We start from the raw sequence: 25,696 nt of genomic DNA, 5'->3' as shown, positions 1-25,696 counted from the left end.
CTAAAACAATACAACAAATCTAGAAGTTCAAACTTCATAAGGTCTCATACACCTAGGGTCAGTGGGACTTAAAGAGAAATGCTATGTTTAAAAGTTAAGTATGCAATGACAAGTCATCTCTGTCATGACAACAGATTCTTTGCATAACCACAGATGCCTGGGGGAAAGACGGGGGAAGCAAAGGACTGACTGCTTAAGGAATAGATTTTATTATCAAAATTTTAAAGGGAACAGGATAAATACGCATTTAAAATGCTGTTGACTAACCTTAGGTATTTGCAACTTGAGAGTTATGCTGAAAAAAGGCAAAAGTGCATCATGCCTTAGATGGTTCAGGCGGTGCTGCAGAAACTGAAGCTGCACGTGGCCTATCAGGCTACAGGGAATTCATCTGTGAACCACCAACCTCGAGTAAGTTGCATTATTGGTATACAACTTTGTGTATCCTTCAAGACCATAATATGTGAGATATACACTGAATGGCACCTCTATGGTATTAAATCACAGAATCAAAGAATGAATCATAGAATAGTTTGGGTTGGAAGGAACGTTTGAGATCATCTCTTTCCAAACCCCTGCTAGAGGCAGGGACATCTTCCACAAGACCAGGTTGCTCCAAGCCCCATCCAACCTGGCCTTGAACACTTTTAGGCATGGGGCATTCCCAGCTTCTCTGGGCAGTCTGTTCCAGTGCCTCACCCTTCTCACAGTGAAGAATTTCTTCCTAACATCTAAACTAAATCTACTCTCAGTTTAAAATTGTTACCCCTCATCCTATCACTATGCTCCCTGATAAAGAATCCCTATCCATCTTTCCTGTAGGGTCCCTCTAAGTATTGGAAGGTGCTCTAAGATCCTGTTGGAGCCTTCTCTTCTTCAGGCTAAACAACTCCAGCTCTCTCAGCCTGTCCTCACATTGGAGGTGCTCCAGCTCCCTGATCATGTTCATGGCCCTCTCTTGACTTGCTCAAGCAGGTACACATTTTTCTTTAGCTGGGGCCCCAGAGCTGAATGTATTACTACTGGTGGGATCTCATGAAAGCAGAGTAGAGAGTCAGAATCACCTTCCTCGACCTGCTGGCCATGCTTCTTTTGATGCAGTCCAGGCTGTTGTTGGGCATCTCCTTGAAATCATACATATATATTGTTATTTTAGGAATGGCCAGTCTGAGACACTGGATTAAGAGAACTCTACCAAATTCTCTGTTTCTTTTCAGAAAAAAAAAGCCCAAATTGAAAATACAGTCTATGTGTGTGTAAAATAAAACAATTCGTTCAGAAGTGAGAGCAAACATATGGGATTTCTTTTCAAAACTGAATTAAAATACTTTTTAAAACAGAATGTCATAGCAAGGGGTAAAATTAAAATGATTGACTTCACTGATTGTCAAATAAATTTAAATGCCTTCCAGAATACCACTAATGCACTCTTACTCCTTGAGAGACTGCTTTTTCACCTGTTTTACAAAGGGATCTAGTCACCTTCTAGCTCATCCAAAATGTTGCCATCTCCCAGCATGTGAAATATCTTTCCTACTTGCCATGTTACCTAATATAACATACACATACTACCTTGAACCATGTCTGAGGTCAGCCACTGATGACTTCTACCTAGGGAGTGGTCTTATTCTACAACAAAGCTGCCCTGGAGAAAATTTTGCCACTCATTCTTTTAGACATCTGCCTGTGGCTTTCTGTGTTTCATAGCAAATGACAGACTAAGAAAAGTGTTCTCATTGGTTTCCTGACCACTCACAGCCTAGAGGACCTGAAATGAATTTAGTACCATGTGAGAAGCACAGAGAGCCTTGTAGTTTTCCACTTACTAGAGTATGACCTACTGAAATAACTCATTTCCCCTACTTTCTATTAATTATAAGGCTTCCAGTTGCTACTACGCTATTTTGCTCGGGGACAGAGAAGAGATATCCTTAGCTCAGCATGCAATGGGGAATTTGTTTGACTTTGGCAAATGTAAAAGCATGGGATTTTTTTTCTCTAAATTTAGTAAAAAAAATAGCAAAGCCTAAGGTATGTCATGTCCATATGGGCTCAGACTGAATCTAAAGCTTGTCCTGAAACAGCCTTTAGAGGTCAAGTATTTAAAATATCTTAAATCTCCATATGCCCTTTACCTGTTTTGTTAGTGGATTTTGTTACTGCTGATGTGTTTTTTTTTTTTGTTAAGCTTAGGGTGGGCTTATGAAGAGGGGCAGTGAAGGGATGAGAAAGACACTGAAGGGCTTCCCATGTCCTGCAGCAATTCCAGGCTATAAGAAGGGACAAGGGACAACCCAAACAGAGCTTGTGATCTGAGACTGGGACCAGTCACAAGACCCTCGAAAGAGTCTCAGACAAATGCACTAACAACTAATGGTTTTTCAAATGCTGTAATGATGGATGTAGCATTTTAACATGAACTAGTTTGAGGTACACATATTAAAATGGTCTCTTTCAAGTATTATTAAGAAGTGGCTGAGAAAAAGTCAGTGACAAGGTTCAAGATATGAAGGAAATCTGTGTGCTTTTTTCCGAGTGAAGCTGAACAAGTTTTTCACCCTTTCTGAAGAGTTTTGAAAGCTTTTTACTCTTTCAGAAAGATACAAAAGTATAGTCTATGCCTTAACCAAAAGCTGAAATGCAAATAAAAATAATCTCAATTCATTCTCCTCTCATTCATTACTTTCCATGGCCCTGTAGGAGAAATATTAAAGTAATGGTTTCTTAACTACATGAAAAATTGCAATATTATTAAAAACTGTAGAAGGCAAATTAAAAAAAATGCAACGGGATTTATATGTGCTCACATGTGTATATATATATTTATATACTCCCTTGGTTTATTCAATAAATGACCTTGTGCTGGTAGCAGCAGATAGAACAACATTCTCCCTGTCTATATTTTATAATCGTCACCCAGTATTACTTGTGTCACTAATCATCCCCTCAGGCAGGCACCTGGCTATCAAAATGAATAGAAACCAAACCAGCAAGTTCTTTATAGCTAAAGCAGAACCGCACAGGTTGAAGCCTGATCACGGCATTCTCAACTATCTAATGCGTGCTCCAAGAGTTAAATAGGAATCATGACAGAATTGCACAAAGCCCATTGTCACCATCTCCTGAGCGTTTAATAGTTTATCTGGAGCTAAACAAGTATACAAGATAATTTTTTTTCTAGTGTTCCAGTTCATTTGTACTTTAGTCATTTAGAAATGGGAGTTTCAAACCAGGGTGTTGGTGTTATTTAACAAATTTTACAGGAACATTCAAATGAATTAGAGCTTTATTTTCTGTTATGTTTCTTTACTCATTTATCTTTTTCTAATTTCTTTTCTGATATCCTCTTCCAGTAATGCTCAACCAGCCATTAACTTTTATTAGTAAAGCTAAAATGAGTGACACTTATGTGAACAGCATAAAACCTACATTGACCTACTTTTATTAAATGAAGGAGAATAGGCCTTATAGGTCTGATGGGTTGTCCAATTTACTCTTACACTTAAAATTACTGATATTTCCTTACACTGATCTATATATACAGGTTATGCTTAACTCTGTATGAAAGCAACACAAATGTAATACACAACATATTCTTATTCAGCCTCTGTTCTGAATTACCAACAATTCAAGAAATAGTCAAAATTGATGGTTCCAAAAATTGGAAAGGGAAAGAAGAAATAGAACAATGTAGCAGCTTGACACAATTAAATGCTACCTGTGAAGCCAGTATGACCCAATGGTATTTTTTAAGAGAATGAATTATCCTCAGGTATTTTTCTGCTCAGATAATTTTTGCATGTTTCCCCTCTTCCTTGCTCTGTCCAATTTTAAACGTCCAATCCTGATTGAAATGCTGAGCATTGCTCTCTAGCATTGGTTTTAGCAGAACATAAACACCTTTTACACCTCACTAAGGTTTGCCAAGAATCACAGAATTAGGCCAAATAATTAATTGCTGTCTGACAAGATCTAATGTCACAGATGTAGCCTTTGAAAGTTCACCTGTAGGTTGCATGCTCAGCTTCCTCAATGTCTAGAAATAAAACTTAATGCCAGAGTAACTTTGCTATTATTTTTACAACATCAACCAGGAGATCCAGATCAGGAACATGCTATTTCAGGTATAATTTAGTGGTCTCTAAAGGGCTCACAGAGAGAGAACAAAGAAATTAGAAATAACAGTGATGACAGTTATTCTGTCTGTCCTTGCAGACCCAATGCAGAAGGGAGGCAAGTGGATTGCCACAGTCACAGAAACAACAGCAGCAGAGCCAAAAATCAAACTCAGGTTTCTTGAATTTACCAAGATTTTCTTTCTAATAAGCTTTACAAGCCTATGAGACACATGTGCAACTACCAATTGGTTCTCCTATATTTCTCAAGATGAGATTTAAGAGCAAAATGAAAAAAGACCTGTTCTGAAAAATCTGCCCTAAAAATCCAGTCTGGGGCATCAAGACAAATCAACACTCACCATCACCTGCTTTGAGGGGAAAAAAAAGTCAAGCTAGTGTTCACAGATGATTATTTTTTAATAGTTCTGGCCTCGAAGCAGCATCTCACATTCTCAGTATTATAGGGAAGGAGGAAAGCAGAAACATATCAATCACTCAACAAAGAGGCTTGTCAGGGAGTGGGCATTTTTCTTTTGTACTATTTTCTTCTCAGCAGCTGCCCACGTACAGTCTATCAGGAGATATCTCAGGTGTCCATCAGAATATTCTTCGGCACTCGCTCCACTGTTAGCGCTTGAGCTTAATTTATTTGTCAAGTGCTCATTTGGGAGTAGGACTGGTTGAGGGGAACAGGAAGAAATGTGTTCATTTCATCACTGTACTGGCCCATCTCCCTTCTTTCTGTCAGCCTGCAAATATTTATATCAGACCTGCTGGATTTCTGCATCTTTTAGGATTTTTTTGCAATTAATTCAGTCTCAATATTCTGCTAATTTCCATACTTTTCAAATGTCATTTCATCTCTTTTGATCTGCTTCCATTTCTTTTCTCCCTTCTTCCTTTTTGCTTTCATGCTCTTTCTCAGTTTTGAAATGGATTTTGTTGGTTGATAGAAGCATTTGAATTGCTTTCAGAGGTTGGGCCTTGGAAACACAGGATAGCAGCTTGCTTAATCACATTTCTCACCTAGAACCTGTATAAAAAGGGTGATACATAGGGTGTGAGGTCATGAAGCTGCTAGTGAAGATGAGCTAATGGACCTTGGCCAACCTTAATTAGAGTTTCTATGCCAAACCTTTTCGTCTTTTGGCCATGAGTGTGTCAGCCTATCAGTTTTATAACAGCTGTCAACCTCCTCTGACTAGTTTATCTTCATCTTCCCTATTTTATGTGTTGACACAGCACCAAAAGAGTTATTTCCCTACAGTAAATGGATCCCCTTCACTCTGTAGGCAGAACAAAAAGTGCCTCTTCTACAATGCACCTGACCCTAGCCGAGGAGGGGCCATGTGTGGCATGAACCACTGCAACCCTTGACACTCTACACTTAAGAATATATTTGCATGTATATATATATATTTATGTATATATGTATACATACATATATATATATATATTTATGTATATATGTATACATACATATATATATATGTATACACCCCTCTCCCCAAAAAAACCAAAACCAAACCTACAAAAACCCATGAACCTACACCAAAACCAAAGCTCTGCAAACCATCACCACAATAAATCCACTGCTGAATTGCTGGCACCCAACATGAATTGCCATGCCTACCAAAGAGGACAGAGTGAAACAACTTTTTTTATTTCAAACTAGTTTTTGGAAGGCTTATCAATTGTATATGTGTTTCCCGGTGGAAAGTTTCCAACCAGCTGTGCAACATGTAAATCAAACCAGTGCCTTCTTAGTAACAAAGGCTTGTTTCCATCAGGATGGATGAATAAATTGCTTTCTGCCTGAGGATAAAGAGGACTGGGCTTTAGGTGTGTAAAAATGGTAAATATTTCTCTTCTGCTTTTGTTCTTTCCCAGCCAAAAGCATCTTAAGAGAACCATCTGTTTCACTGCCACAAAAAGAAAAAAATTAGGGTTACCAGGCTCCCTGTGCTTATTCATCCAATTTTGCCTTGAGTTAAATGTTGGAGAACTGTCCCCATTTGGGAAGGTTTTAGTTCTGCTACTGACTATGATAAAGGCTGCTGTTTCTATCCACTGTTTGTCTGTCTCTGGGTTTTTTATTTCAGCTAGAATTGCAAAAGAAATTACACTATTTTAGTGTAAAATGAATGGGATTTCCTCATTTTAGTTTATTATCTTCATCTGTTTCTCTCTACTAAAGAAGAGAGAAAAGTCCTGCTCATCCTCCTGCCCTCCCCTCACCCCCAGAGAAAGTGGCAATTGTACCATTAAGCCTGGAGTGCTTTACATATGCAAACAAAAACACAGTGCTTACAGGAAAGATCTTCCCTATCCATATGCTCATCTACTTTCCTTTACCTAAACCAGACGATTACCTCAGCAGCTCAGCTGTGTTATTGAGACATTTCAGCGTGAAATTTGTTTTTCCTCACTGAACTTTAAGCGGAATTTCAAGTGCCAAGTCTCTAAAGCCAAGTGGGGCTATTAAGAGATAATTACTAATTATGCTAATTTGAGAAGTTGTGCTATTTCTTTCCCTGGTCATTTTATCTGCAGCTCTCCTGAGAGAACAGTCCCCATTCAATGCTAATAACCTTTCCAGGCTAAGTATTCGATGGAGGACAGTGTGTCCTAAACCCAGGAATATTTTACAGTTAATCTAGATATGTGTCTGTAAATTAGAAAGAGAATCAAGTTGCACTAATGCAAATGACTTATGTTATTAATTTTTTGCAGTAGCAGAAATATCTGATTCCTCTCCATTCATATATTGATACAGCCTTTTGCTGATGGTTTTTTTTAAATGAAGAGAGTCCTCGGTGACTTGAAATATTCAGCACACAGTAATATTTCTCAGTGATCATTTTCTAATCCTACCTATAGCAAGCTCTCATAATAATAGATTAAAACAAAGGAAAGATCTGATTTGCATTTTCTAAATGTCTCATTTATTTTGCCTTATTTATGTAATAGTATGAAACAGACCTCTCTCAAACTTTATATATATTTTTTTCTTTTCTTTTTCAAGATGGTGGTTATTGGGTTGATCATTTAGTCTGCAGATTACGCTGACAGAATTGATACTTGATAATTTTTAAAATAAAATAATGACTTTAGATTTTATTTGATCTGTAATTCCATCCCCGTTCTGTTGCAAAACATTCATATTTTACACCATTTATAATTTGTGGAGTAGCAAACAGACCTTTCTTGACTTGGTTTGCCTTCCTGGTGCAGGGATGCTGGGACAGCCTCCCTGACACACCATAGATTGATAAAATCCTGTTTCTCTGCTCCTCAAAATGGATGTCCCAGGTAAGAGCACACGGTCATAGACAATGTCAAAGGTCAGAGCACTCTCCATCAGGAGTCTGTGGCTGCTCTGATGTGTCCTTGAGGGCCCATTCCTGCAATACCTGGGCTCAGGCATCCTCCAGACGGGAGGCACGCACACTTAAGGGCAGCTCCTGGGGGTATAGGTTGCAAGGTCACCCACTTTGTCTGCCAGCACAGCATGAAACCCAGAAACACTCAGTAGAGGTCAACAACACCTGAAAGCAGAGAACACATCATAGCCAGGGAGGGCAGGGTGGGGCACCAACAGGCTGGCACAGACTGTTACCTCCCCTTGACCCAGCCCTAAGGGGAACGGGGGCCGCATTTCCACAGTAAATAAACTCCCATCCTCATTGGAGTCCTTCACCTAGCTGGACAGCTTGTTAAATGGCATTAGCAGGGCTTTTAATGAGTGGGGTTCCACTGAACTCCTTCTTCACAACCCCTGATGCTGACCCAGCTATCCGGGACCATGTCCTCAGGGGTGCTGGCAGTGGGGTCAGGATGCTGGCAGAAAGATAAGGGCTCTGGCATCACAGGCCCCCTCCACGGCAGCCACAGTTCCCATGGCTCGCCAGCTTACTCAGCCATCTCTGCCTCCCAGGCTGTGGCGGGGTCGAACTTCGTCTCCAAAATCCCCTCACTGCCACCTGATGGCACCAACTGGAATCTCCTCTGAAGGCCAGACCCTGCCCTTGCTGCATAATAGGGCTCCCACAAGAGAATTTTTAGCAGAGTTGACCCCTGTGAACAATGGCTGCAGATGATCTGACAGGATGGCAGTGTCAAGGTGGATGGGCTTGGAGATGATCAGAGCTGTGACTCTGGAGATCCAGAGGAGAGGGTGAAAAATGGGAGACACTTAAAGTATTTTAATAGGAATTAGGCCTATACTCTTGCAGTTTGTAGCATCTAGATGAAAACTAAGACAAATTTCCCTTCACGCAACCAAAATAAAAATAGGATGGAGTGACAAACCCCCTAAAGGTTAGCAGCTTCTACTTTAGTTTTTAACTATTTTAAACCCATATACAGGCCTAAAACCAGTGGGTGTATTTTTTAAAAGGCAAAGAATATAAATATTCAGAATCTTGGGTTGCACCTATTTCTGGAAAATGCAACGCACAGCCCTCAGACTCCAGTTCAGTTCTCCCAGTGTGAGAGTGGGAGGACTGCGTTCACATGAGACATGAATTAGGGCCTAAAAATATGTCCTAGTAATAAAGGAGAAGCTAATTTTAACTGTCAGCATTGCCAGTTTCAGAATAGAGCTTCATTTAGAGGAAATCCATTTTGCAAGTGTGTGAAACTTCCCCCAAACCCCAGAAAAACAGCAGCTAAGACACAGGTCTTCCTTGCTGATAGAGCTGGAGGGACCAACAAGCCACTGCACTCCCACCATTCCACCAGGAGACTTAGAGGAAACAGGGCAGCGTGACTTCCTAGTATTGCATCTCTCACAGATTCAGGTGAGCACATCCAGCAGAACTGGCTGCTGTTTGGACCATTCTGAGCTCAGCATTTCAGCAGCAATCTAGCACATACCAAGCCAAGCACCCTGACTTGTACCCTGGACAGACACACACAGAGTTCATAGACTTCTTTGTAAAAGAAATGTGCAGAAGGTGACATAGGTGAGTGTCTCAGGTGTGAGTTTCACATCAGCTCTCCCTCTGGCAAACAGATTGTCATAGATGGGGTCTTGCATCTCCCCTAAGCCTTACCACTTCTTGAGACATTGCATCTTTTAAAGAACGCTTGTCCCAAAATTCAGCCTAAGTCACATCAGTCTCATATTCTCCTTGCTGATACATTGCTGTCCAAAGACAGCAGCTAAAGGGACCAGCTGGAAACTGAGAAGAGAGCAATGCATCTGGGCAATACAAAACTGTAAGTGAACAAACATCTGTGAGAGAGGAGAACAAAGAGGCAGTCAGAAGAGGAAGTTGCCATTTCTCCTGAAAGGCCTCCTGGAATATTTAAAATTAGTTCTTCTTGGGGAAAGAAATGAATGCTAGAGATTATTTCAAAATGCTTCATGGGCTCCATTGGTCTCAGCTACATCTGTTCTGCACTCTGTGGGAAACTGGCAGACTGGAGTCAGAGCCCCAGAAAGGTGCTTCACATTGCTAATTCTAGCAGAAATGAAGTTTTCTGCACATGTTATTTCTTATTCATGTTTGAAATTACTTTTTAATCTAATACCTACAAAGATCACCCAAAGTCCTGAAGGAAATAAAAAAATCAGTTAAAAAAGTAACTGACTTTAGCTGTTTTCTTTCCTCTTATATTTCCATAATGAAAATATTTATAACTATATTATACTACTATTATTAGTATCATTCCAAAACCTGCAGGAACGCTATTGCAAGGTGTTTGGAGCTGTCACAGATTTTGAAAGGCTCAGATTACATGAATAACACAAATGTGTACTTGCAAGAGAGCCCAGCAGCTGAGTGACACCATCTAACCGATGTAAGAATTTATGTACTGGAGAGCCTGAATACGCCCCATGGCCCAGTTCAGGGCAGAGACAACATAGTGCTCTGGATGCACATGACATGTGGGTATCAGCTATAGCAGAAAAGAGAAACAAGCAATTTCTGCATAAATTATGAGACACTTGGAGACAGATAGTTCCTTTTGGAGAAAAAAAAATCCTCCCTGTGATGTCACCTGGTGTTTGAGATGGTGAAAGGAAAGTAGGTGGGATGAGCAAAGAAATTACTTTAGATGCCACTCTTGTACCTGTGTTGAAAAATGTACAATGCATTGGAAAAATTTCTCTTCCACTATCTCTTCATGCTGGGAGTCAGTGAGGGGGGAGAGAAAGCTTGCCATCCCAAGGTTTCCAGCTGGAAATAGGTAATGACAAATGGGCACTTGATCTCCCTTCAATCCCTCAAAATCGCAAACCCAACTACATCAAAAAACATGCACAGCAAGTGCAGTGGGGAAAAATGCTCCCTGCAGAAGCTGTGAGCAAACAGGCCTCATGTGGAAATCTTGACAAGGAGTCGAGGGAAGCTCAGAACTAAACTTCTGAAGGAGGGCGGTCCTTTCACTGTCACCAGTAGCTGGGATAGCTGCAGGTCCCTTAATGGGATTTTCTGAAAACCATAGATTTTGGCACCTGACAAGGGGATCAAAATGTTGGATTTGTTTATTTTTTGTAAGTATACAAATATATGTACGTTTCTATCACACATCTTTGCAAAGTAAATTTTGAAAAGAAACAATTAATCTACTATGATCTTTTTTCCACCCACAGGTCCTTCAAATCGATTCTTGGAAAAAATGGACATCTATGTCCCAAATTCTACAAAAGAACATGAGTTGTGGACTCCTTGACTTTCATTATTTCCCTATGGCCCATCTGCATGGAATTATTTTCAGGCTATGAGTCCAGATAATGCAGAATGTAACATTTCACCCTTAAAACCCCCAGTTATAATAAAGAGCAAACAATAATCATGATGGGTACAAGATGCAAAGAGATTAAATATAAGGCAGATGTTCAATCTTGTCTTTTCAGCTGAGATTATAAATGGTCTGAGCGTAAGAGAAAAATTTGGAGCCTGAATGTGAAGGTTTGCTAATTAATCAGTTATAATGGCATAGGGGATTAGAGAGCGTGATTAAAACACACTGAAAGCAAGAAAGACAAAGGAGGTTAGAGAAGCAGCTCCATCAACAGAGAAACATCTCTACACAAACCAGTGAAAATGATGCCCACAAAAAACCTGTGCTTAAGAATTAAAAACCAACTACAACAACAAAAAGACAGTACTATGAATTAAATAAATTCCTAGAAATTTGCTCCAATGCTTATTTAAAAAAAATATAGAGTTTGATCCAAGCTCCTTATGAAGCCCAGGACAGAACTTCCATTGAGTTCAGCCCTTTACATAAATATGCATGTAGGTTAATATGCATGTTGCTGCAGCACATATTGGCACATTAATATGCACAGTACTGGAGAGTCTATGCTTAATTATATAAATAGAAATTGAATATAAACGTATGCAATTGAGTCTTTGAAGTTCCATTAGTAACAAAACAACATAGAGAAATTATTAGCATTTTTACATTGTGATTTCTGTTTAAGTCAGATACTGAAGTGCTACTGATACTTGTAAGGCATTCAACAGATGGGGAGTCTAGACTGATAACTTCTGTGCTAGGCAAGTGTATTTTTAAACCTCCTTTAATGTTAAATCTGATGCTGTGCTGTAGGGATGAGCTAAAGGGCTTTCCTGAGTGTGAAATTTTAACTTCCTTGTTTACTTTTTGAAACTCTAATTTGGCAGTGATTCACTACTGATAGTGCCAGTCAGCATGACCCCAACCCCTACAAAAATTATCATCAAGATCAATCTTCACTGAAGACACTGACCACCAATATGAGAATGACCTATGGGATGAAGTTCCTATAAACCATAGGGCCTGGTGCTCTGGAAAAAGAAAGATTCCCCTCTAAAAGGGTAGGATGAGGCTTCTATTCTCTTCATCTTGATTCTGCTCTCAATCTTTCTCTCTTTTCTACTGGAAAGACTAAAAGAAATTGTGCTTTTGTTTGCAAATTCTCAACAATGTTGATGCATGCATGTTTGCTGTAATAACACCTACTCAACAAAAATTAATCTATAACCTTAATGAATGAAAGTGAACATTATACAAGTGAAGATAGAAAATATTTTTCTGTAGTTCTTTTCTAGCTTTGGAAAATTAATGTAATAGTGATACCCCTTTAGAAATACTGTTTCTTACAATTTATGCAATTTTAAACAATATTACTACGCATTTATTTGTGTGGTTTATTGCTTGCTTTGAGAGACCTGCATTTGTTCAAAGTATGAACTTATTCTAGATTTAAAATTGTAAAAGAAAAACAATGTAAAAACATAATGAAATCACCTTCAAATCTGCTTACATTCTCACTTTTCATAGAAAATTATTTTCATCACAAAAATAATCCCCCAAATTTGTCTGAGATTATTCCAGCAAATCCCATGCCCAACAAATCCTAAAACATACTCCACCTGCTAGTGAAACTATCACAGTAATTGTCTGGGCTTTTATCTAATGAATATGCATTACAGTAGTCATAACAAAATTCTAACTTAATCTACATTACTGGGGAAAGTTTCTGAAACAAGCTGTTGCAGGGAAATTTATATAATATGTTGTCAACATTCAGCAGAGGCAAGCTGTCTGCTGGAAAGGGCTGGTGGAAACAGTTTCCTATATTTGGTCAGGGAGATGTACTTTTGCTACCCTTAAGCCACGCTTTTGGCCACAGATGTGCTGAGAGCATCACATCTCCTGGTGCCTGTAGTATGCCTGCCCACCTGTACTTCATCCCTCTGCAAAGCCTGAGCTGACGATGACTGAAAAGTCTCTTTTTGCCATGTGGGTTTCCGTGAGTCATCACCATCTCCTCGACAAGGAGCAGACTCAGTGGTACCTGTTGGGGCACAGGGAAACGACAGATGGAAATTCAGGTGACTGCCTGCACAAGGCCTGTGCATGACTGCATCTGCACACAGGTATGTGCCTGACACCAGCATATGCAACACTGTCGTGTGGGGCAAACCAACAAAAAGAAAGTTATTGGAAACCAAGATTAGCAAGATTAACAAAATTAACCAAGGTTTACATGCCACTCTTTCCAATCAACTGCCTGCATACCATGCTCACATTGCATTTGCTATAATGGCCATTAAAATAATAGTCTCAGCCTCTTACCTTTGCTTTTTGCTGTCTCCCATTTCTGCCTAAACAGCACAGGAAAAAACTTTACATGCCAGTGTCAGAGAAACGTCTAGGCAGCTCAGGAAGTGGTAGCAAGATCAGTTTGGATATGCTAAGATAGAATAAGTCCTAAAAATATATATGCTGGCAAGTAAGTGCATTATAAATTCTTTTGTACCTAGAAAATTTTTAGAAAAATAATAGCAACTTCTCATCCAGTTTCTGATTCCACAAAAAAATCCCAAGGCACCTGCACATTTGTATGCAGATCTTGTTACTTATTATTTACTGCTTTTCTGAGCAGCAATAGAATGACTGAAGAAGTGATTTTGCTGAACCAAGGCCATACGTTACCCCAAAGACCTTTGATGATATATTGGTCCTATCCAGGCACCAATCTCACATATACTTTCATTTTCATAATTTGTATGAATAACTGCTGCTTCAATAGGTGAGGGTACAAATAAGGGGAGTAAGATAATAAAAGGAAGGAGAGGAAAGAGATGGGCATTTTGGTAAAGAAGAAACACATTCAAAACATGAAAATATGTGGTAAACATGGATTTTTAGGGTTACATACACTTTTATTTTATTTTTGGAGCCTTTGTGGTTACCTTTTTTATCACTAACAATAGATTGAGATGGCTGCTCTAGTGTGTAATTCATATTCCTGTTAAAACAGCACTCTATAAGACCCAAAACAGTGTAATTTGTTGCTGCTTGCTTTCAGTTAATTTTGGAGACTCTTTATGAGGGCTGTAGTATTATGAAGCAAAATTAAAGTAATAATGCATAAGGAATAGATTTTATTTAATTATTTTTAACTTTTAGCACTGCTTTCCTAGACCCAGAAACAAATGCTTGGTGCTTTTTTCATCTCAAGAATTGTCTGCCACATTTTATTCAAAGAATAACTGTTAAAGAATAGAGTGAATTTACAGTGGATTTAGCTAAAGTAGAATAGTCTCATAGTCTTCCAAGAAGTTCATGCATAAACAAAATTGATGAACTACAGGCAAGGTACAAATATAGGGGTTGTTACTGTGATTTTTAATGGAAATGAAGGTTATGAAATTTAGATACTATTTAATTCTTCTGAAATTAAATTATTCACCTAAAAGGACGAATCTCATTAAAAAAAAAAAAAAAGAAAATCTGTAATAGTTTCAATCAATTCCATAAGCAAATTCTTATAACATCTGAAGGAAGTATTGTATGTTACAAAGCTGGAGTTATTCTGCAGACTTGTCAGCAAGGTGCTGCTTAATACTAAAGAAAGAGTTGCCTTTTTAATACAAACTTTGCCACATAGAAACCTCACCCTCAGCATGTATAACAAGCCATTCTGGGACAAATCAAAAGCCCTCCAGAAACTAAAGAGCAAACATGATTTAACACCAAGGAAGACTCAGATCCCATGCCTCTGTTTACACACAAATAGATAAATAAATAAAAAGCCCTCTTCTTTCCAACACCACCAGGCAGAGCTGCTTTGCAAACAACTGCACAGGCTGCCTTGCAGGCAGGGATTATACCTGCTCCTGCCTGCAAGCCCTGAGGACAGCGTGCAGCCTGGCACACTGGTCACCTTGGAATGAGCAGCTCCCAGAGACCTGCCATGTCACACAAGTAATTCACAATGACAAACCCAAGCAAAGTGATCCAACTACAGATGTCATACAGCTACAGCAAGGATAGGTACGAACTAGAGCCAGGTTCATTTGAAACTGGAGTGAGAGGCTACTGAATTTCTACCTCTTGCTTATTAATTCTGCAACAGATTTATTGACTGACTCAGTTTCCCTCTCTGTCAACTGGGCTGATATGGCCTCTGTCTGTGAAAGTTAATAGTTTGAGCATGTACCCAGTATGATTACACTGATGCACTTCTATTAACTCTGGGCAATAAGAGTCCTTGCTGTCTGGGATGAGTTGGAATTATCTGAAGAGAAGGATGATCTTAGCCACTGTCAGAGAAAAATACTCCAATGTGCCTTACATCAGAAAAGTATAAATTTAATAAGGAATTCACTGGTAGCCTTCAGGAAAACATCTTTGTCTATGGCTTCTTACTCCACTTAAGCAGAATGTATCACCTGCTTAAAAATGGTCCTAGGCTAACCAATCTATAAAGCAGTGTTCTGTTAAACTACGTCTATTACAAACCAGACATCTAACTTCAAAAGGCCATTTCATTTCTGGCTACTCAAAAAACAATGTACATTTTTTTTAAATCCCTACTTTTTTTTTTTTTTTGACACCTAATAACCATTTTCTGGTAACTGGTGCTGTTAGTAACTTACTGCCTGTTTTTATTTTGCAGTTTATACCTTGCAGTTTATACCTTGTGCTGTAACATGAAAAAAATACAAAATTCTTCTTTTTCTTTTTTTTTTTTTTTTTTTTTAGCAAAATGAGTGCAGAGCTAAAGTTTCATTTTAAAAGTATATAACAGGGTACAAGATAACCTAGAAAGATTAGCTTTTGACTTGTTCTGGCAGAACTGAAAAGATTCACATTTATGCTTGAACACTGTATATTCCCTCTTCTTTCTGTGTAGGAAATCTAAAGGATTCGCACAGTGAAATTTTTTATTGAAAAAAACCCCACATCATCAAATGACTTGTGCTCCTAGGTTTCAGCTGGAGGCACAAAAAGTGCTCTTTGTGGACACAGCACCAGCTAAAGCAAACCTCTGTTGCACAGCTGTAAAAACTGATCATTATAAATGTGAATTGCAAACAAGTCAAGTACCTTGATTTTAGAAACAACAGAGTTTACAGATACAGATCAGATACTTTAGCATAAATAAATGATAAACATGGATCAATCAATAATCTTTGAAGCAGTTACAGCTGGAGGAAACCTGCTGTCAGTGAGAACATTCCCTTTTTGTTCTGTTTCTTTTAAACTCCTAAATCCAAGAGCAGCAAGAGCTGAGTTCCAGTTTAATTACTGCTCAACAATGAGGCAACGCCGACCACTGCGGCTCTGCCCTTGCTTCCCAAAATCATCATTCATATAGACATGTAAATAGCAATTCATGATTGGCATGAGGAAGGGAAACTACAACCTGGAAATCAGCTAATGAAAATTGATTTCAGATAAGTTTTTTTCAAGAATCTAAGAATACATAGGCATTTTGTCTGGTGGTTTGCGGCAGGGCTGCTGACACGGATGTAATATGGAGCATGACCTCAAAGTTGGCTTCTGCTCCCAGTTATGTTAGTCCTTCCATAACATTCAACTGGAGAAAGATCAGCACACAAAGAAACTTAGGACCTTTTTGGTAAAGGTTTGGAGTTCCCCAACTTTAGTATTACTGGCATAAGCACCTGTTTTCACCATACTAAATTACCTAGCTACTCAAAAAACATACCTACACAAATAGAATGTAGAAATATCCTAAAAAATCTGGCTTATAAGAAGTTTCTTTTATTTCTTTCTTTCTCACTCAAAAAGAAAAAAAAAAAATCTTATAATTCTTGTGCAATTGTACCTTTGTGATTTGTCCATAAGACTACTGGTATTTCACAGAGAAAGACCACACACAAATACTATAAGAATATTTATACATATATTTTTAAAATTACAATTTCATACAGTATGGATAGATGGATGTGAATAAATACACAAATTATATGACTGTATTTTATTTTTACGTCTCTAAACAAAATACTTCAACGGAGTATAAAAATCCCTCATGTAAATATTTTTGAACTCTACAGGCTTTAAGACCCTTTGTCTAATATAACTTGGAGTTTATTACAGTCATTCACTTCATACAGCTAGACAGAAACAAAAGTCTGTATTTCACACAAAAATGTATATAGGTACCTATGTATTAAGGTACAGACCCAAATTTATACAGCAACACAGTTCTGCCACCCTGACTCATACTGAGAAGTTTCAATTTCAATTTTACCATGAGTAGGGGCAGCAGAATCAGGCCTTATGCCAAGGTAACCCATTATTACAGCTGGCTTGATAGCCATCATTTTATATTTGTTAAACTCCACTATTTAAGGAACATATAGCCATTTCACAGTCTCTGAGAAGTGCTAAGAAGCAAGCAATTGCATAAAATCAGTTATGTGTAAATCTCTTTCTACAAAGATGGAGATAAAATATCTGTCAAATTCTACTTATTTCTTCCCACACTTCACAGCAGTTTTGACTCTTCACACTGATGTTTCATTAGCAGTTAGAGAAAGGTGCTTCTGTTAATGATTTTGAGCACCATCTCTCTTACAAGGAACAAGAAATGGGAAAAAAAAATTTCACACTTTAGCATGAAGTATTTTGCTGAAATCTACTTATTGCTCATACCTCATTCCAGAACTGCACATAAAATACCACCAGCACGTACTGCAGGTTTCAGAAACAGAACTCACAAGTGGCACAACTCCAAAATCAGATGCAGTAGTTGGTACAGCACTGGGACCAAACCTGAACCCAGCAGAAACACTTTGACAAACACAGACTATGGCTTGCAGGGGTAATCCTCTGCAACACAATATTTATCTGATGACGATGCACTAGCAGTCAGGATAGTACCTGTCATTTTTTTCTACTTAATAAATCATCATATATTTGTAAAGTTTGTTTTCACTCCCCCTTTATTCCACCCTTTTGTTTCTTTTTTCAAGAGAATAAGAAGTGTGGGGGGGTGAGAATTAATTTTTATTGTTATCCTTACCTCACTACAGCATCAAAGTAAAAACCTGGAAATCAGTCTCAATTTCAGTCTATTTTTACACACACCAGGCAGGGCGTTGAGTGGGAATGGAGAGGAAGGAGGCTTAAAAAAGCTGTCAGGAATATTCTAATGAAATGTTCCTGCCTTCCTCACAGCTGTGTTCCTGGTTTTGGGAGGCACAGAGCGGAGGGATGCACGTCGCCACCGCTGTGAAGCCGAGCAGAGAGGCACCTCCTGAACCGCTGCCATGCTACAGCTTCAGCTGGGGAAACAGGAGCGTGCAAAAAGCCTCACAGTGAACAGAAGCGATTAAACCGCTTACAAATCACCTTTCCACATAATCCAAGCAAGTCAGGAGTCAGATATTTTCCTGAAAAAGAGGATTCATATCTCATATTAAAAAAAAAAATAAATCTTTCTTAATGTTTCCTACCTAAAGCCAAAGCCTACAGTCACTGAAGTGAGCATCAAACTTTGTAGCATGCGTCTCAGCTGAGCTAATCAAATACCTCAACTTCCTACACATAAGTTTTGTTTTTCCATACCCTGAATGAACAAACTTCCCAGGCCAGCTACATACAGTCTCAACAGAAAAAGTCCTTCCATTCCTATTAAACATGCTGAAATTCTGCTTCCTTAAAGGCCTCTGTCTCTGTAAATAAAAAAAAAAATAATTCAGAAATAAATCAGAGCAGCTCATTTACCTTCTTTATAATGTTTCCATCTTTAATATGAGTTTACTATATTCTTTCTTACATTTATCTCCAAAGTAAACAATATAAATCTTATAAATTTTCTTCTATTGAAATTTTACACATTTCTAATCTCTTTTGCCATATGTCTCTGAATCCTCACTATTTCTAGTACACATTTGGGATCTAGATTAGCCAGAACGAAACAAAATATGCCCAGTGAAAATACACCTTTCATTCATTCATGTCACAGTAATATCTTCAATATTAGCCATCCTGCTCTTCACACACTCTGCCCTGCTCCGTGCTCCCCTTCTTATCACGCTTTACTTGGCAGAGATTTTCATTAAACCATTCGTGGCAGTGTCCAGTCCTTAGTCTGGAGTGTGTATTGTTAAACTAGGGCCCAAAAGTACATCCTCATGTTTCAAATCCATTGTAAGAAGTAAGAAATTCTAGACTAACTGAATGACAATAACTCCATCCATCTTTCTGTTAAACCATTAAATTTGGCTATTTTATGACTCAGGGAGGGTTGCCTATTAGTATGGGTTGACAAGCTGCTTCCGCCAGTTAACAAAGTAGTCTTTTTAATATGTTATATATCACAATATGATGTTAAAACTCCTCTGGGTTGGCTGCTTAATTTCAAATTCATACAGAGGGAACAAAGGTCAGCTACAGCAGAAAGGTAACCGTTTCATTTTACTATTGCAACCTACAAAATTTACAGGCAAAATGAGTGGTTTTATACAGAAAACCTCAAGTTCATCCAAGATGCTTTGAGAATGATCTATCTACTGATGCATATCAGCCTTTTTTGTCTGTATAACTAATCGCTTACTTGGAAAAAACGCGACACTGCCTGAAAGGTTGTAGAGATAGTTAGTTGTAAACACAGGAATCAATTCAGGTTCATTACTACTCACAAAACCTATACAATATTGGCCAGCAGTAATTCAAAAGTAGTACAGTTAACAGAGATCAGACAGATACCCTCATGTTCGCTTTTTTAATGAGACTTGCTAAACTATAAGGTGTTAGAGGAACCTAAGAAAGTTTGCACAGACCTTTAGTAATTTTGATATTTTACAAAACAATCTCATCTGACCTGTAATTTTTAGTGCAGTGTTTTCAATTTGTAGGGTATCACTTCAGAAAAGGTTGCCTTTAAGTATTTTAAAAACTCCATTAATAGCACTTAAACTGGAACTCGTAAGCAAAGCTCTCACCTTATGGGAGAATTTTACTACCAAAATCACTAAGGAGAAGCTACAAAATTTTAAGCCATATGAATCAATTTCCAACAGTATGGTTCTTTGCCACTAGCTTTATATGCCTGCGTTTTGGCACTGAAGAAAGCAAAACATCTGACAAATTCTGAGTTCAGAACTATAAAAATGGCTATATACATCATTGTTCATGTAAGATGTGGTCACTATTCATACCGGTACTTTTTATACTTACATAATTAATACTTTTTTGAGATACAGTTGACATATTTTATTCCTTAAAAGTAAAAGACACCATTTTATTGTCCTCACAATTACATGCTGTTGCTAGGAAGTTACAGTTCTGCTATAACCTAATCATCTGCTATTTAGATATGGACTCATGAATCCCATATTTTTATTCTAAATTTAAGTTCAGTCATCGTAGCTAATGTCCTTGATGCTATCTCAAATTGCTGTCATTACACGGATCACCAGAAATTGGAGGTAATAGTAAAAAAGAAAAGGAAAAAGAAAGCTACCAAATTAGATGATGGATAAAGGTTTAATCAATTTAATTTTATCACCAAATCCAGTCCCTTCCTCTCGAGCTGTCAGGGTACAAGATAAGCGGAACACATCTTGAAGCACAACGCAATCCTTTTGTAGGGAAGGAGTTGTGTCCCTGAACCTCGCCAAGATGAAACACACTCATTTATTACTTTGGCATTGCAGGATGATGAAGAACCAAGCTGGTTTGCTCCCTTCATCTACAGTACAATCTTTCTATTTCATTAATTTTTCATGGAATTTCATTTCACAATCGTTTTGCCTCTCTCACCAATTTGCTGCCCTTATTTAGTTTATTCTGTCAACTCTTATTTCGTGTCCCATTGTATCCGCAGCGACCTCAGCCACGGTTTTCTACCACATCAGGGATACCTGATGCCCTCTCCTGTTTCCAGTAATTAACTTTATTCATTAGCTCTATAAAAAGCATTACAAATAAGGTGACTTATTTGTTGTCTTGTACTGGAAAATCACTCAGAATGGGTATACATCCAATCACCCGTTTCATACTTACTGTCTATATGTTGATTTCTAAAATGGTGCTACTGAAAGGCTGCTGAAGTGTAGCCTTTTTAGTATTATCAGTAAATGGTAACTCTGCTTTTGTTTGGTCTACTTATAATAATCACTTATCTGGGAAAACAAGCCATGTTTTCAAAATCTATATCACAGGCTATGAAATCGACACAAGCCGTGCTGAGGCCACTGTGCTGAGTTCTGCCAGTACTCTGCCATATTCCAGAGCCCTGCAGAAAACACAAGAAGAACCCACAAACACAGTAACTGTCTATAAAAACCTAAAAATTTTAAATGGATCACTCTAAAATATTAGGCATAGTTTTCTAACCTCTGGTCATTTTGTACACATTGATAAAAAAACCCCCAAAACAACAAAACAACAAAACCCAAAAAAACCTACAAAACCAACGAAACGAACAGAGAGACAGAAAAATAGAAAATATCTATTACTGCTCCTACACAGAATTAGTATGCAGATGATCTCATAAGCATCTGTATTTATTTTTCATTAGGTCTGAAAAATTAAGATACTTACTTCCCAGTGGGAGTTATCACACTTATTTTCTAAATGACAATGAAAATATTTCTACCTGTACTAATTTATCAAATAGGTCTGAGTATTCACATTTTAGCTTTTTAGCACGCATCCTGCATAGGGTGTAAAACTGAGTGAAATCACTCTGCAAATATATGCTTGGAATATGACATACATTGCATGGACATTTATTGTTAAATTTTCAAGGCAGGATCTTTACACTGAAAAGGTTGTGGGATTTCATAAGCATAAAAATAAGATGCATGCAAATTAATTATTGGACGATGATATTGTACACTGGAATCATACTCAGTGTCCTACACTTTTCAGTGCTTGATTTGCATATACAGAAATCACCTATCTCTCTGATTCTTGCAGCACATGTTTATTATTGGTTTTTTAGCCTAAATGCACAAGGAAATTCAGCTATTCAGAGAACAATGTTTGCTTTCCTTGCTTGAACTTGCTTTCTGCCCCCAGGAAACTCCTAAAACAGAGCATCCAGGTATAAAAGAAATGGAGTGAAGTTCTTATTATAAAAGAAACAGAGCAAAGTGCTTATACCCAGACAGAGGAATTTATAATTCACACTAACGAGAACAAAAAATATGACTGAGAAGATGGAAAATAATTCAGATGAGGATAAGCAACACTATTAAATAGAAAATAATAATTGTTTCTACTGCTGCACATTACTATATATTCTATCAGGTGGCGTCTCAACCTGGTTTTAAGCACAGTTCATATGTAACATGTGTAAAAAAATATATTAAGTTGTATAAATAATTTGTTGAGTCCATCTCCTTAAGGATTGCGGATTTGACAGATAATTTCCTTTCCTTACTCTGTCTAATAATTTAAATTTAACACCATAGTGAATTTTTTTGTCTACATGTGTCCATAGGTATCTATCTCTCTGTGTGTATGTGTAAACATACACGTCTAGATATACTTTAAAGCAACTACTAAAAGCATTCCTGTTATAAACAACAAAGTGTGTGCTGGAGAATATTTAAAGGCAAGTGTCTTTGGTCTAACTCTCTGCAAAGATTTTTCACAATTTAGTAAATAGATCAAACCTGCAAAAGAGTGGGGCCCACAATCATTCTCATAAAGACACAGTAATTTACAAGCCTAATAAACGTTGTCTTGACTAGTTTCCAGGATAGTCTGTTAAACAACACCTTTTCATTGGATACCATCAGAAAAAAAAAAATGCAGAAATATATGGTCAGTAAATAACGTAACATAAGAGTAAAATCCAACAGGTTTTATACTGGGTGTGCCTAAGTTACAGGATTTTTTTTTTGCCAGCACGAATGTAGATGAATGTGTATATTTATGAATATATACTGTGATTACATAGAAAAGAAAATAAAAATCATACCAACACAAGCCTGTAATTAGTATACTAACCAACTACATTATTTGAAAAGTGGTTACAATAGCACATTTGGAGGAATAAACAATGAACTCTTCAAGTGCACATTCTTATTGATATTGGTCAGTCAAGCACTTTCTGGAATGCCATTCACCTCCAGCCGTGCATTCTGCAAATAGCTGTCAGCTACTAAGTTATAGTGGAGCAACTTTTTATTGTTTTGTTTATTTTTTTTTTTAAAGACATTCAACTTTCGCCTTGTTTTGGCAAAACAGAGCAAGAAAGGACGCATCAGAAAAGTCTTATTGAAAGATCCTCACTTTTATCTGCTTCTTAGAAACAAAATTAACACTTATAATTTACCTGTATAACAAAACACCTTTCCTCCATTGCAGAGATTAATGGATCACTCTTTTTTCCCAGCCAAGTAGAGGTAGCTAAAGCTAGGCTAAGTTTGCAATTCCCTAGAAAAGTAGTTTTGCTAAAACAAATCAGCATATAAAAGTCTGCAGAGCACAACTTGAGTATAAGGAAATTTAAAGGGACTGAATAGGGAGCTCTCTCTTTCTTAGCATTTTAAAATTTATTCCTTAATGCAGAATAAAAGGCAGCCTTCTCACCAACTGTTAAACGTCCAGAGTAACAAGTCAAGGTTACACACTTGAAGTCCTGATATATCTGTGCGTCTGTTGTTTCTACTTGTTCGCAGGTTACTCTTTGTTACTATGATTTTGAACGTAGAGAGTTCACGAATGAAAAAGTGACAATCAAATGATACAGTCTTGAATTTAGCATTTGACTGTTTTTTACTAGTTACTATACAAAAGCGGGTTTGACACCTTTCTGAAAAGTTATTAAATACCGCACTTACGGGCTTTAACATAATCAATAATTAAGAGACACTTAGCTAATTGCACTACAAGTTAGGTTTTCTAGACTCAGAAAGAGAAACAGAGTATCCAGAGCATCACCTTGCGAGCTAGCTGACTAAAACTTGTGCGAGTACCACATAAAGATGACAATTACAGATTAGATTATATTTACTGCTTAGACATACACTCGTACTTTGCATCTCTGCAGTCGAATGCCTTGCAGCTGGGCATCTCTGGCACTCTGCTCCTCGTAGCAGTTTATTTTACTTCTAACTGCTCACAGCCTGTTAACTTCGGCTTTTGCAGGCAAACCATCAAAAATCAGGCAGTGGCGTGCCATCCCCTCTACAGGAGAAAGCAGACAGCCTTGCGAAGAGCTGTTATCTAGGGCATATTCCCTGTCCGCAATGACACCCTGTAGCTTCACTTTTCCTGCTTATGGCAAATTAGCGCCTTCCTAACCAGGGTTTACTTAGGGACAGGGAACAGCACCAAAACAGAAAAACTTGGTGGGCCTCGTCTAAAAAATTAAAAAAGCAGTAGTTTGGTGGGCGCTACAGCCCCGAAGGGCTCCGCGTCGCGCTCTGCCCGGGCAGCGGCACCTCCTGCCCGCGGGCACCGGCGGCTCGGGGGGAGGCTGATGGCGCCTGATGGCAGAGCCGGGGCTGGTGGAGCCCCGGGACAGCTCCGCTGCACCGCCCTGCCTTGGACGGGGCCTGCCGAGCCCCCTCGCCGGCACCCCCGTGGGGTTCAGCCTCGGCCCGACACAACGAGGGGAGGGGAGCGGGCTCTGCCCGGCCGCGGGGACAGCGGGGGCCCCTCTCGACCCCGCCGGTGGCGGGGAAGGCACCTCCCGCCCCGCCTCGGCCGTCGGGGCAGCGCAGGGCTGGTGCCGGCGAGCGCCGGGCACGCTGACAATAAACCCGGGAGCAGCCGATGCTGTGCAGGAGGCAGGCAGAGAGAGTGGGAAAAGGAAGAAAAAAAAAAAAAGAAGAAGAAAAAAACCCGCCTCTCTTACCTTTCCTCTTTGATCTCCTCCTCCTCCTTCTCTTGGACTTGCATCTCAGCTGCCCGCTCGGTCCTCCCGACGCCCTGCCGCTGCCCAGGACAGATGTCATGCCGGTACCTCAGCGAGCAGCACCGCGCCGAGGTGTTCTCCTCCCGCGGAGTTTCTCCTGTTTTCTGGAGGCGGCTTTTATAGGGCGGTGGGTCGGGCCGGCGGGGCTGTGGCGGGGCTGTGCCTCGGCTCCGCTCGGCGCTGCCGCCGCCGCGAGAGGGTCGCGCCTCCGCCCCGACGTGCCGGGCCCGGCCGGGGCGATGCCCGGGGGCGCCGCCGCGGCTCTGCCGGCCCCGCGCCCACTTTTTGCACCTCTGCGAGTTGCTGGGCACCGGCCGCTTTGAAGACGATGGTGCGGGGGTGGGAGGGGGGGGCGAGGGGGGCGGATTTGCTGCTGCAAAGTCTCCCGCAACCCAATCGCTCCCGCCGCCCGGCGCTGACATCAGCTCCGCCAGCCCTCGCCCCCAAACTCCTCTCCCCCGGGGCTGCCGGCTGTGGCCGGCTCCCGGGAGAAAGCGAGGGAGAATGGCCATGGAGGGAATGAAAACATCCTGCCCCTTCGTCGGGGAAAAGCCGGAGGGGCAGCTTGCAAGAAGGGAGGCTGCAGGCAGGATTTCAAGCCTGTTCTTTTTTTTTTTTTTTTTTGTCTGCGTTAGACCATGTGGACACTGAACACTTCGCTTTCACATACACAGAAATGCCTCTACTGTCCTCCCCAACCACACAGTTATTAACTAGTTCACTAATTGCGATGCTTATTATTCCCAGAGAAAGAATATGAGTTACTGTTGAAGGATCCCTATGTCAACAAACCTTATGCAAGAGGATAAGTGTAGAGATTCCCCTTGAATCTCCAGTTATTTTTAAGGTACGTGCTCCGTTACATTCACGATCAAGGGCAAAAGCTCTGTGAAAAGAGGAGTGTGTTGTCGCTCAGACTCATACATTAACACTC

The 25,696-nt window shown here is 39.4% G+C and overlaps 1 protein-coding gene across 1 annotated transcript in view; it reads right to left on the bottom strand.

The window, feature by feature from the left end:
* The window catches only part of ADARB2 (adenosine deaminase RNA specific B2 (inactive)), a 305,220-nt gene extending 279,906 nt beyond the window's left edge, over positions 1 to 25,314 (bottom strand). Inside the window, exon 1 of the mRNA XM_032708225.1 lies at positions 24,703 to 25,314. Within this exon, the coding sequence (XP_032564116.1) occupies positions 24,703 to 24,802 (100 nt within the window). The 5' untranslated portion in view covers positions 24,803 to 25,314. The remainder of the gene's footprint in view (positions 1 to 24,702) is intronic.
* Between the last annotated feature and the right edge of the window lie 382 nt (positions 25,315 to 25,696).

The sequence above is a fragment of the Chiroxiphia lanceolata genome, chromosome 1, assembly GCF_009829145.1.
Source record: "Chiroxiphia lanceolata isolate bChiLan1 chromosome 1, bChiLan1.pri, whole genome shotgun sequence".
NCBI lineage: Eukaryota > Metazoa > Chordata > Aves > Passeriformes > Pipridae > Chiroxiphia > Chiroxiphia lanceolata.
This window is presented reverse-complemented; position numbering and strand designations above follow the sequence as displayed.